This window comes from Talpa occidentalis, unplaced genomic scaffold (assembly GCF_014898055.3).
Source record: "Talpa occidentalis isolate TD23 unplaced genomic scaffold, MPIMG_talOcc4v2.1 talOcc4.2, whole genome shotgun sequence".
In the NCBI taxonomy this organism is placed as follows: Eukaryota; Metazoa; Chordata; class Mammalia; order Eulipotyphla; family Talpidae; genus Talpa; species Talpa occidentalis.
This window is the reverse complement of record NW_023602073.1, coordinates 122395366-122409780: the sequence shown is the minus strand read 5'-3', so window position 1 is coordinate 122409780 and position 14415 is coordinate 122395366. Positions and strand designations below refer to the sequence as shown.

The 14415-nt window shown below is 41.6% G+C and overlaps 1 protein-coding gene across 2 annotated transcripts in view; it reads right to left on the bottom strand.

Moving 5' to 3' along the window:
• Window positions 1-14177, bottom strand: part of TPD52L1 (TPD52 like 1) — a 93095-nt gene extending 78918 nt beyond the window's left edge. Inside the window, exon 1 of one of the 2 annotated variants that reach the window (XM_037520355.2) lies at window positions 14159-14177. Coding sequence is in view for 1 of the 2 variants with exons in the window: in XM_037520349.2 (XP_037376246.1) it covers window positions 13083-13101 (19 nt within the window). In the remaining variant the exon portion in view is untranslated. Of the gene's footprint in view, window positions 1-13082; window positions 13290-14158 lie in introns of those variants that run through there. The other variant, XM_037520349.2, reaches the window with a different exon arrangement.
• Between the last annotated feature and the right edge of the window lie 238 nt (window positions 14178-14415).

The window sequence follows — 14415 nt, the reverse complement described above, 5'->3', positions numbered from 1 at the left end:
ATGGCCTTTGCAGTGCCGGTTCGATCCCCGCCAGCCTCGGAGCAACCCACATGGCAAGCAGACCTCTCCTGCCTCCCCCGCTGCTCCCCTCAGCAGTGTATTTCAGTCAGTCTGCCTGTTCTGTTCCCCACTCTGTCTCTGGTGAATCCTCTCACTCTCCCACGCCTCTGACCTGTACCCCAGCTCTTGTATAAATAAAATAAAACTTTAAAAAAAATTATTATATCTATCATATTTTTCCATACTAATATTTCACAAGTAGGATATGCTTTTATATTACACAGTAATTTCTTGGTAACTTACTTGAAATGACCTTAGACAATTTTACGAGTATTAGGCTAGTGATAACCCAAATATTTATTTCACATAATCTATTTTAAGTTCTATGAAAGTGAAAAAAATACATAATCTGATATTTCTATAGGATATTTCTTCTAAATTATCAGTACAGCTGCACTGAAATGTCAATGAAATTTGGAGATTAATGGTCCATATTGATTAACATTTTAAACTCTAGCAGGTTATTCTAAAGGAGTTAGGGAAGGTATCAATTTCAGGGAAGAAAATAAACATTTTTCTCATTTAGCTCAATTACAACTTGCAGAATGCAGAATGTTTTTAAGGAACACAAGAATAAAAACATATTTTCTCATAAATCTCTATAAATTAGCTAAGCAAAGTGGATCATGTATATATTACAGAAAATGTTGCCAAATTATAGTAGCTGAGACTTTCATCTGTCTAGTTAAAATAATATGAACAGGTGTTGTCAATGTGAGGTTTTGAATTGCACTGAACATCAGCTGCCCAGGCAAACCATTCCCAGTGAGAGTGGCTGCAGCTTACTCTGCTCATCCCTGTCCGCCATGTTGGCACCTCTGCATGAGGACAACCAGAACAGCACTGGCTCCCGAAACACATGCAATTCATTGAACAGCTCACACCAATAGTCTGTACATATATTAAACAACCATTTTTTGTTTGTAAAATACACATCTGGTGTCTCATGGCCTTTCTTCTTCATTTGAGCTGTCCCATAACAAAACCTCTATTGCTACCAAAAATTCTAATGAGCAATGAAGAATTTACTAACAATATTATTGGGAACCTAAGAGGTAGCTTAGAGCATTTCTTGGAAAACACCAGTAGAAGCATCTCCTGTCCTGTGTTTCTCTTCTCAGCCTCCAGGCTTCTGGTCCTCTCTCCTATTGTATTTCCCGCAGCCAGGGCTTAACCTTTGCAGGCCTTTATGTCCCAACTTTTCATATTTCCATCTTACCCATGTCACACCCACCGTGCTCTCTTTGCTTAAGAGCAGCTTAGCTCCATTCCAGCTTCTATCCTTACGTGGACACACTCCAACACCTAGGTAAAATATTATCTTCAGGATTTCCACTTGAGATGGGCATTTAACGACAATATAGGAGAGATCTCAATCTCTCTAGCACTTCTGCAGTTTTCAGAGCTCTAAATTGTTTCACTATAATACATTTTTTTAAAAATGATTCATTTTTTTAATAAAAGTTGAAATGTTAATCCTGTGTTACACTTTATAAGGGTTATGTATTATATTATCTACTCAATATTATTCTTTCATTCATTTATTCATTTTCCCCACAAGTATTTACAGAGTGTTTTCCAAAAAGCAGTCATTATTTGTCCCTGCCCTCAAGGAGCTGTAAACACTCACTGGAAGAAAAAGAAAACAAATAAGTACACATAATATAAAATGTCACATGGCTATGAAGAAAAAAAGGCCAAGCAAAGGAGATAGTAATGGGTATATGTGTATGTGTATATATACCCATTACTATCTCCTATATATGCATATATATATACATATATAGTATATAATTGTAGTATAGTGATATAAAAGTATTTATTTTCTGTAACATAACATACAGCATAATTATAATATATAATTACATAAAATATATAACGCATACTATATTATATATGAAAAGTTTTCACTGTGTGTTATTTTTGAAACATCTAAAATAGCAAGAGCAAAAACCTACATTTGTCATTAGACACTTTTCAGAATACTCAGAAACTCAAGCATGCTGCTAAGCAACAGCCACCAGGATTTTCAAAGTCCTGCCATCCAAAACACACACCTTTCTCCATTGCCTTCACATTCCTTCAGCAAGGCTGCACTGTTAAAATCAACAACCAAGTCACAAGAGACCAGAAATAAGATCAGCTAACTGAAAAGATAAGCATGGCTGGCATTTTCCCAATGATTTATTAAGTTCTCATGAGAGAAGCAATAGAAAAATAGGTGAAAAATTTAACCAGCTCTTCCTAAAAATGTGTGCACACAATAAGAAGCAGTATTTGAATGTCTGCTATGCATATCTTTAAGCTTTCATCCACATGAATAAAAAAGGACCAAAAAAAAAAAAAACCAATCATTAAGATATTTAGCTTCTTCTTATAGCAAAATTTCAGTGTTCCTTGGTAGGTAAAATTTATGCTTCAGAAAAGAATTTTGCATGTGGGCCAGATGTCCATATTCCATCAACTTATATATTTATTTCTATCTTCAACCTACTCATCTTTCCTCAGCTCCAGATAGCTATTTTTAACTTTGTGGTAGGTGGTGTACAAGTTCCAAAGAATCTTCCGATAGAAGGATGCATTAAAGATAGTAACTTGACACCTAAGGGCTACAACAAAAATAAGGTGGTAAACTCATGAACAAAGAATCTTGGTTTGATCAACAACTGCCCTAACATGTAGTGCAGAGCCCAGCACAGAGGGTGCTCCATGCATATTCATGAAAAACTAATAAATGAATCTCACCTTTCCTTTCAATTTCTATAATAGTACTCAAGCTCATAAGCAATTCACATACATCATCCCAACTCAATCATCCCAAAGCCCCCTGGGTGGCCACCATTCTCACCATTTTATTTATTTATTTTTTCCCTGAAGATTTATTTATTTATTTATTTATTTATACAAGCACTGGGTACAGTCAAAAGCGCGGGAGGGTGAGAGAATCCACCAGAGCCAGAGCGGGGAACAGAATAGGCAGACTGACGAAGTAAACTGCTGAGGGGAGCAGTGGGCATGGCAGGAGAGGCCTTGTGGGACCCTCACTCAGCAGCTGGGGATCGAACCAGCACTTCAGAGGCTGCGGGCAGCTTTGCAGCCCATTGCTCAACCGCTGCGCCACTGGGGAGGCCCATTCTCACCATTTTATAGATGAGTAAATGAGAACTGGAGAGTGAAAGGTCAATAGCTAAGAAGTGACTGGACTGGAACATGAATCCAAATCTTTGTGTCAATGTCCATGCTCTTCACCACCAGGCTAGAGTCCCTTTTTTATGAAAGAGTCTTTATTCCTTCTGCCTTCTCCCCACATGAGCAGTCACTCCTCAACCTGGGAAATAGCTTATGTGGGTACACAGCCCTTGTCTAAATGAGAAGTGCCAGCACCCACAATAAAATTTTAGAAGCTACTTTAGAAACTGAAAATACCTAACTTGACTACAAACTTTCCACATAGAAAATGAAAGCAAGCATAGCTTAAGGAACAGCAGTTTAATGCACATTCATACAAACTCGCACACACAGTTACACACAGAGATTTTAAAGCAACATATGTTGAAGTGGTTTGAATGAGCCTCTTAAATAAGAGCCAGGGAGGACCTTGAAGGACAATGGATGCAACCCTTCAGGTAAGAGATGAGCAGACAGAGAGGTGAGTAATAGAGTGGAGGCGAAGCCGAGATATGAACCCCCCAGCTTCCAGGCAAGTGCCCTCTCTCTGCACTGGGCTGCCTCCCAGGAGGGTGTAATGAAGATAAATGACAAAAACAACAGAAAACAACCAAAACCTACCTAGAGCATTCATAGGACCAAGTGGAAAATCCTTTGGCTGGAATGACTGAACAGGCACAGCCTCATAATTAAGGACAGAGAGAGGAGAAGGGGGTGCAGACTAATGTGACAGTTGGACTCTCTCTCCTGTAATCCTCCTGAGAGTGTGTGCTCACATCCACACACAAACACACAGGGGCCAGGCTCCAGGACAGGAGAGCTAGTAAGGGATCTATCCAATGGCCATACATGGTAGAAGAGCTCAGGTCTTATAACAACAACAAACCCAGGGAATATATGTTCCTTTTTATGGGGGAAGGAGCAGGGAACAGAACTTACCTTTTCATTTATCTAACTACTTTGTTTCAGTTATTTCCCTCACATTGATTTTTTGTCATTCATGCAACTATGCAATGCTGAGCAAAGTCAGTAGGAAGAGCCTCAATGGGGCATCAACAAGAAGGAATGGATAGACTTTGCTGCTTACCTTACTAATTTAATAAAGCTCTTTTCTAGGTACTGCAAATTAAGCAGTGATCAACACAGTAAAATATCTCAACCTCATGGAACTTTTAGGCAGGATGGGAAGTGAAAACAAACAAAATTAATTAGTCTAGTGACTCAGAGCATGGGCTAGATGAGGAATCATAGGTTTTGGGTGGGCCTATAGACTCTTCATTCTGGACTAGGCTTAGAGGCTAATTTGGGGCCCTCTACATTCAATAGATCAGGCATTACAGAGACAGATTTTTCCCACCTAGAAAGCAAATCAATTAGCCTGCCTGTTTCATGCACGCTGGCAGAAGACACAGCCTCCTGGGTCACAGAAAAAAGACCATTTATTACTCACAGCAATAGCAGTAGCCATAGTAACATCATTGCACCAGCTCCCCGGGTCCTAATTCCAAATGGGAGTCGTGATGAGAGCCAGGTGTTGCCTGTTTACATAGTGGGGTGTGATACAGGACAGCAACACTGAGATTTGGAAGCCCATTTTACACAGGGGCTGCTAGCAATCTGCTTGGCATCTGGTCCAGCAGAAGACTCAATCTTTATTATCCTGAACAGTAAATCAATCTGTCCCTAAGAGAGACAGTCTCCATCTTCCAGCACTGCAAAACATCCTTGAAAAGATAGTTCAGAGACAATGAACTCTTCATGTCTTTGCTCAGAAGACCTGTTGTGCAGGAACTTGAGAGAGCTGAAGAGAATTGTCTTCTGCCCACAGGAGTCCAGGTGCCAGGTCTAAGGGTAACACTGGTCAGCAAAAAAGCATGAGGAAGTAGGTAAGGAAGGTATCTGAGAAAGAGTTTTTGAGGCAGAGGGTTTAATAAATTCAAAGGCTCTGGAGGGAAGCAAAGGGAGCAAGCCAGGAGAACATTAGGAGGAGATGAGGTCAGGGGAGTAAGGGGGGGGAGCAGATCACTAGCACCCATCTAGCTGCTAAGAGGACTCCACCTTTATTCTGAGTGACATGAGGAGTTTTTCCAGTTTTCAAGAAGGGAGTGGCATGATAATACATGTTCTGAGAGGATCCTCTGATTATTAATGGGAACAAACTAAAGGAAGGTCAAGGCCAATGTAGAGAGACCAGCTAGAAGCTCCTTCAGAAACCCATGGAAGAGATGATCACAGTTTGGTCAAGGTGTGATCAGCACAGATGGGAGAATTCGTTCAACTCCAAATACAGTTTGAAAGTAGAGCTGACATGAGAGACTGGAAATGGGGTATAATGGTAGTGTGGGGGACCCTCAAAACAAAACCCTCAGGGATAGGTTTTGGGCTTCTGCATTGGAAATGGAGTTGCCATAAACTGAGAGGACTCTGAGAGAATGAGGGACTTTTTGGAGGAAGAGGAGTTCAATGTTAGACACATTTAAGATCAAGAAGCACATTAGACTGAATTTGAGGGGCCAGGTCCAGACTGGGGAAATAAATTTGGGGGTTCTTCCTAGCATCTGCATGGAATTTAAAAGCACAGTCAGGAGTTCACCAGGAGAGTGAGTGTAGGTAGAAAGCAAAGGAGGCAAAGGTGGGGCTTATGGAGGAGGAAAAGGGCATTTGGTCACTGTAAACTAAGAGGACGAAGTGCTTCAAGGAGTATACAGTGAGCAACTGTGCCACATGAAGCTGCAAAGTTCATTAACATGAGACCTGAACTGGATTTATATATTTTTTTAAACAAGGGTGTTAATTTTCTCTTTCCCCACATCAAATGGAACCCAACTCAAAGCTACTATGTGGGATCATGACACCTCCACAGTATGTAACAGTTTCCATTACATTAATCCAAAATATTTATTTCTCCCAGGCTTGGGGAAGAGATAAGAAGAACTGAGAAAAGGGCCTCCCTGGTGGCACAAGGGTTAAGTCAGAGCACTATGAAGCTATCAGCAGCCCCTGCAGCACGAGTTCGATCCCTGGCCAGGGAGCTGACCCACATGGCGCAACAGACCTCTCCTGTCTCACCCACTGCTCCCCTCAGCAGAGTATTTCAGCCAATCCGCCTGTTCTGCTCCCTACTCTGTCTCTGGTGAATCCTCTCATCACCCACACCTCTGGCCTGTACCCAGTTCTTGCATAAATAAATAAATCTTTAAAAAAAAAAAACTGAGAAAAATCTGAAATCAGGTGTGGTATAGGGAGACTTAGAAATTGAATAGCCAGAGACTCTGAGGTTGAGACCTAAGGAGATCATCTCCCACCACCCCATCACCCCATCCCAATTTTGTTTCTTTTGAATGAATGGGTTCCACTTCCAGGATCCTTGTTCAGCAGGCACTTTTGATTGACAAAAGAAATTTCTATTATGAGAAAAATGCATTTCATAATTCCAAACGGGCTGGAGGGCTCTGCTTTGGACTGGGAAAATGTAATTTGTATAAGGTACAAATAACCATAGGTGAGTGTGGAGATGAGGTTGAACACACACAGGTTTCAGGGCAGAGAACATACTCTGGCCATAGCACAACAGCAAAGTGCCAGATATTTGTCCTTTGAGAAAGAAATATGTTGGCAATGAAGGGGTGTTCTTTGTAGATTTGTGATTTTGTTTTGGGAATTTCCCTCACTCTGCATCAAAATGCTACTGATAATGACTCACATGGAAAGAAACCACTTAAAATTCATCTTTCCTTGAGGACCCAAAGCTTTCTTTTAGCCAACTCAAATTCATCAAAATGTTCTGCTGCATGCATTAATGATAATTTTTAATTTACTGCACATTTTCTAAGTAAATTACACTTGGTTTTTAAAGTAGTCAATGAAAAGTAGAATAATAGACCTGAAGATCCACAATTTGGGGTCATTCTTTTTGTGCTTTTAATGGCATTCTGACTCCGTACATTTAAGAGGTGGCTTCCAGGTGTTGCTGGAGGCTTGAGAAAGGGCGAAACTTCTGCACACAGGGAATGAAGGCTAGGCTGAAGTCTGAGGCCACTTTAGACTGATATTTTAATATAAATTGCTACAAGCACTTAAGGACAAACACGTTGATACTATGTCTCTTAAACTACTGAGATTATAGGATAGAGATGAACACCAAGTGGAGTAACCATTACATTGTGAGCTGGTTTTTCCCTGCAGTTGGTGATACAATTCCAAATTGGTTAAAAAAATCGAGTCATATGACTTTTGTAGCATTCTTCATCTCTAAAACAGGAAGCTCTGACCCTGCCTTTCTCTACCTCTCACCCGCACTCCAACTGCCACATCTGGGGCTTATTTTTGCAGACCTCGTTCTGGGTCAGATTCACATTCCCATACCTAGATGCTGCCCATACATGGGATGGACAATGCAATTAAATTCTGCCCTTTTAAAGACCCTCCGGACCTTAAGGATATACAGCAAAAATCTGTTGTTTATAATTTTGCACGCTAGCTGCTTATGTACACCAATTTAAAGAGATGGTATAGACTAGTAATTAAAATTCCAAGGTCTGCAGTCAGACTCTCTGATTCTAAATCCAGGCTCCAACATGTTCAAGCTGTATGAGTTGGAGAAAGTTGTGTAACAACTCTATCATTCAGTGTGCTCACCTATAAAATGAAAATAACATTACCTTCCTTGTGACTTTTTTTTTAACCTATTACACATTTTGCTTAATACATAGTGTGGTATCTAGCATTAAAAAACTGGCTAAAATATTGTTATTATCATCCTCAATGTGAATTAGATTGGATTAGCACACTAGTACTCTAAAAATTCCACTGGGATGGAAATCTGTCCCTTTATTTGTTCTATGTGCCATTATTACCCATAGAGATGATTCTTCTTTGCTACCCTTCCTGGAATGATGACCCACATCAAAATCATCTTTGTCTCCTGTTGGCTGTATATAGTGGTGAAACTCACTTTGGATTCAGATAGACCTGAAGTTGAATCCTGTTTTCTTCTCTTAATTTTCTTTTTAAGTATATATATAATGGTGAAACTCACTTTGGATTCAGACAGACCTGAAGTTGAATCCTGTTTTCTTCTCTTAATTTTCTTTTTAATTTTCAATTTCCTTGACTATTCAATGAGCTAAAAGTAATGCTATCTATCATGCCATTATTATAACAATCCAACAAAAATAAGGCGTGTAAAATTCTTGGCATATGCTTGTAAAAGCAACAGCAAATGTCCATCCAGTACTTACCATGTGTTTGAAGCACTTTGCCTGTATCTCATTAAATCCTCCTTTCAATGCTATGACATTTGTTGTTATTAGTATCCTTACTCTACAGATGGAGAACCTAAGGTAGAAGAACCAAGTAACTTTTGTGTAGGGTCATCTTAATGGAAAGGGACAATGAAAGGATGAAAATTCAGGCAGTTTCCCTTGGTTCCAGAATCTTAGCCACTATCCCCTGTTACCTCTCAATAGTGCGTGTTGAATATTTGCTATTACTATAGTAATCAATAAATATTTGTTGAAATAATTACTTAACAAGTCAGTTTTGCTGAAGTACTTACTATTTACTGCATCTCATTCAGTACCAAATTTTATCATAGACCACAACAATAGACTCTCTTGCTTATGATTTTTTGTTTAAGCAAGCTCACAGATTCTGACTACCAACAGTATTAGGAAAACAAGGTGTACTAGGGAAGGCAATTCAAAATAAGTTTCAATATACTATAATATCTATTGTGTGCAAGATTACAGTTTATAAAGATTTATTGTAACAACAGTATAGGTTGTTACAAATGATTAAGTTCATTTAATGTATATAGAACTATCCACTTTAAAACTTTTATTTAAGAGGAAAATAAAACTATATGAGGTAGCTCTGAATATAGTTAAGACTACTCCTAGTAATAATCTTAAACATCATAAATTAAAATATACAACACTTAGCTTCTATAGTTCAAGGTTTATAATTATATTCCCTGAAACAAGTAAAATAATTTTTTTCTTGTGTAATCTGATTCCTATAAATAAGAGAATGTACCTACTGCTATTTAAACTATTTCACAGTTTTGTAGAAAACATCATTCCTTTTTACAAAACAAGAATTTGTTATCCATGCAGTATTAATAAAGTTATAATTGCATTCATTTTTCTGTTGCTTCATTTCTTGCTTCATTTTCCATTCTTAATCTTGATTGTCTTTGATCTATTTCCACTTTACATTATTTTGCTATGTTTTACACATCCATGTACAATAAACTGCCCTAAATTTTTCCTGGAAAAAGATGAGAATAAAGGTCCTGTGAGTAAAGTATTATGTAAGGTATGCATGTCATATTCACTTTAATGGAATTTGCAAACAGGAAGGATTAATCTGAAATTCATTATGTCATGTCATTCATGGACTTCTGAGACTCCTCCTGAATAGAATGTCTAAATATAAAAAAAAAAGCTATTGTAGTAGGCTGAAAAATAGTCTCCAAAGATATCAAGTCCTAATCCCTGGAACCTGTAAATGCTATCTTATCTGCAAAAAGGGTCTTTGCAGATGTGATTAAGTTAAAGATCTTGAGATGGGGAGATTATCTTGGATTATCTCCATGAGCCCTAAAGGAAATCACAAGCATTCTTACAAGAGAGACAAAGGGAGATTTGACAGACAGAAGAGAATTCAATATCTCCATGGAGGCAGAGATTGGAGTGATGTCAAAGAAGGCCAGCAGGCACCAGAAGCTGGAAGAGACAAGGAACAGATTCTTTCTTAGAGTCTCCAGAGGGAGTGAAGGCCTGCTGTTATCTTGATTTTGGTCCAGGGATAGTGATTTTGAACTTCTAGCCTCCAGAACTGTGAAAAATAACTTTCTGTTGTTCTAAGTCACTAAATTGTAGCCATTTGTTACTATAGTCATAAGAAATGAATGTAACTACTAACCTGAATGTATACAAGTGTTAAATGGAGAGCAAATTTTCCTTTTAACATTGAAGACATTGGGAAAGACAAAAACAAAGTTATTTCTGACAATAATGAAATATTTATAGGTAGTTTTAAAAGATCAGAGACTTTTTATATTAAAGAACTGCCATGTTTTTTCAGAAAAATGGTCACCATCCTAACCACAGTCCTTCTCTGTATCAATTACACTAAAGCAAAGTTTGCTTGATCCAGTAGAAAGTCAGAGAATAGAGAATACTGTTCGGCTGTAGACTCCACATTCCACACTTTTCTCCTGCCCCTCCTCGTAATCCCACTTTTGTATTTTCCCTTCTGCCAACTTCCCAGAATGTTTTCTTTTTTAGCTGGAAATAATATTTACAAAGTCAAAGAAAATGGGTGTGGAATTTCACTTACAGAAACCCACTGCAGCATTTATTGAGCTGTGTACAAACCACGGCCATACATACCAAGGTGCTTTTCTGGAAAGCACACGGACTATCTACTCAACAGCTACACTGAACCATTCATCTTTGCTGCCTCCAGATCAAGAAAGATCAATCAATTCAAGAAAGTGAAGCCACCCCCACGCTAGGTAATTCTAAAATGATCTGTGCTGATGATAGAAACTTGTACTTAGCAAACTACAGGCCTCTTAAAATCTAAGAGGCAAAATCCTTTAGACAAGTGGAAAGATTTTTCCTCTAACATAAATTAGAAACATTTTGTGAGAAGTTTTATTCTTAGAGAACACGATATGTCTGTGGCTTACGTGACCAAAAAATCTTAAAATGAAGAATTTAAAATATTAGGGAAATGAGGACTTAAGGAAATATTCAGACCCCCTCGACACCACCCGCCTTCATATCCATTATCAGTTATTTTGACTTTTCTTCCTCAGTATTTCTTACATCTGTTCACTTTTCTCCTCCTGGCTGATCAGCACCCTAGTCTCAATCTCCCTAGAACTACTCCATTTGCTTTTTAACTAGTTCTCCCCATCCATTGCAGTTCCACGCTGTCATGGGGGGAAGGCAAGACCCGGCAGGGGAGAGGTAGGTGGGGAAATAAGTTTTATCTTTCCTCTGAAAGCGGCAGATTTTGTTACTCTCTATAGAATGGGAACAAAAACACTACCCACCCAGTGGAACTGTCTTCAAGAAGAAACCAATCAACACATGTAGAGCACAAAGAACAGAAACAGGGACACAGCAGTCTTTGTTATTTTGTTATCACCTAATAGACCTAAAGTTTTTCAGGCTCCTCTTATTGACTATATGGTTCTCTTTCATCTCATGGACACAGGTGCAATTTTACATTCACCAAATAGCTATGCTTGTGAATGGCCATGCTCTTCCTCTGCCTTAAGATTCATGCAGCAGAAATTAAGCCTGTGTCTGCTCCTCCTAGCACAGAGCTGGGCAAAGGAAAGCCCTGAAATATTGAATTAAATCGCTCCAGTAAAGCAAACTAGTAAAACAAACCAGTGTCAGCAGTGGTTCCAAACTATTCTTTGTATGCCTTTAGACTCCACAGAATATTTCCTACCTGTAGTTTTTTTTCCTGCTTTACTGAATAATAGAATCACCTGGGGAAGCATTCAAATATACCCATGCTCAGGCCCCAGAGACTGTAAATTGATTGCTCTGACCTGTTAATTTAAAACTCTCCAAATAATTCGAGTCTACTCCAGTGCTGTTCCCAACTGCTTCAGTTCAGGAGTGAAGACCTGCCTCCAAGGCCACCTCTGCTTTTGAAATTGAGCAATTAGCTCCCACCTTGGTAGAATTCTCCTTTCCTATTTAGAGAGTGGGGGTAAGGTGGGGTCAGCTTTTAAGGGCAAGATCTTGGCTGAGGAAGGAACCAGGATGGTTCCTGCTCTTCAGACAACTATAATCCGGGCACCTGTTGGGTGGCTCTAGACCCCAGCACCCTTCAAGCCCCTTCCATTCAGAACACTTCTGCCCCCAGAAGTGTTGGTGCACAGGGTTACGAGCCTTTTTTTTTTTTTTAAACGGGCCATCAACGATTCAAAAGCCATCACCAAATTCCCTACAGTGTAGAAAGAAGCTGGTGATGACTGAAAGGCCGAACGAACTGGCAATCCATCCCTCTGGTCACTGCTCCCCAAGTGGACTTCCAGGGTCAATGTCCTTCCCACAAGTTTCGCGCGCCCCATCAGCCCATCTCTGCTCCTTCCCACCCTCCGTTCACCCCCATTCCTGCACCAAGCCATCAAGATTCCCTAACCCTGATTTGAGTGTGACCCCAGGGTACGAGGCTGCCCCTTCGGGAAGGCGAGGGGTGGCCAGGCCACGGCCGGGGCCCGCGCGCCAGGGGAGGCAGAGGCAGCTCCCCCGCCGCGGAAACCCGCACGCACGCTTGCGGGAGGTCAGCAATGGGGTGGCCTCCCAAGGCCGTCCCCGCGCTCCAGCAGCTGGAATAGCCGGGAAACCCCCAGCTCCGCGAAGCCACCACCTGAGCGCGTGCCTCGCTCCGCACGGATCTTGGAGCTGCAGGACTGGCGCCCACGGCTCAGGGCAAGCGGACCAGGGCACGCGGATTCGCGCTCCCTCCCCACTTCCCCGAGGGAAGGGAGAACGAACCCCGCTTTAGGACCCGGCACAACAGGTCCTCTGGGCACCCGCGAGGTTGGGGAGCGGGGGAAGGGAGTAGACACTGGCTGGGGGAGAAGGTAGAGCCTTTCGTGGGCGAAGGGACTTCGGTACTTCACGGCTCCTTCACTGGCCCCCAGTCTCAGCAAATCCTTAGTTTGGGGGAGCAGCAATTACCCCGCAGCCGCGGGCAGGAGCTGAGTTGCGGACGTGTGCAGATGGCACGATCCGCTCGGTCGGAGAGCAAAGTTAGGCGGTGCAGGAAAAGCGTCTTTACGCTTTGCGCCTTGGGGGGGCTCGGCGACCACTCACCTTGTGCCTGCGCCTCCATGGTGGTGGACTTTTAACTGAGCGCGGCGGGAGCCCCGGCGCTTCGCAGAGAAACAGGCAGCGGTGCCCTAGCTCAGACCGCAGCTGGCCCCGCCGCTCACGCCCTCCCCGTGCGCGCGTGCCGGTAGCGCTGCGTGGAGGGGGTGGGCGACCGCGGGGACCGCCACCACTGGCCACTCCCGGTTACCTCCGCCCCTTCCAGTCCACCTGGCCCAGACCGCGTTGGGAAGGAGCCCACCGTCGGGCGCCACCTGCCGGCGACTGCGCGCGTCGGGCGGAGGGCGCCCACTCCTGCTTGGGGCGGGCGCTCCAGGCCGACTCCAGCCTGATTGAGCAGAAGTCGCCCCGGAGGTGAAATGTACCAGGACAAAGGCCTGGAGGGAGGAAGGAGGGTAAATATGAGCCACTGCTTCTAGTGCAAAAACAGGCTCCTGCGACAAGCTGGTCTCAACAGTTTCCCAACTGAGCAATAAAAAAAAAACCCCTCTGTTTCTGTTTTAAAATACTTTATTAAATATTTTTTGTTGACTCATTGACATTGTGCTCATGGCCAATCGCACCATAATTCATGCCTGAATGGAATTTGTTAAGCTTATTTGAGTTTGCATTTTCACCCTACAGATGTTCTGCTCTTAGGACACTAGGCCCCACTTCTGCTCTAGGGCTGGGGCCATGTTGAACAGCAAAATCATGCCCCAAACCACAAAAACAGTCCATTCGCAGTTTGTGAAAAGAGCATTTGTTTTCAGCTCAAGAACCCAAGAAGAGATAGAGAATGGCCTTGTTTGACCTCAACTGGTAAGGCACTTGTCCACCCAAAGTTTTAGGGGTGCCCTCTGCCTAAGTTTGGGACTAACTCTGACAGCACTGTTTGATTTGGGGGTTACAAATTAATTTAAATGAGAAGACAAATTCATAAATATGGAATCTGTAAACAATAAGTGTCAGTGGGAAGGTAATGTAGCAATCATGTTTCAAGAGGAAAGATTAGAAACCAAGTCCTCTGCCAAACCAGAACAGAAAGCATATCAGGAACTAAGAAAAAGCTCTTGTCTCACCTCCTTGGGTCTTTAGCTGTTACAGATGGATGGTTTCTCTTACCATGGACACAGTCTTCATCTGTAAAACAAAATGTAGTCTTTATTTGCAGTTTGGTCTTAAATGGTTTGCTACTCTTCCCAGTGTTTTCCCCTTTCTTTAAATAAGTGATAAAGTCTGTCACAGTGAACTGTGGGTCATATATCGAGTCCCTCAAATTACCTACCAAAGAACCTTACACAGATTCACAATCCAAAAAAGGATTTATTGAATAAAT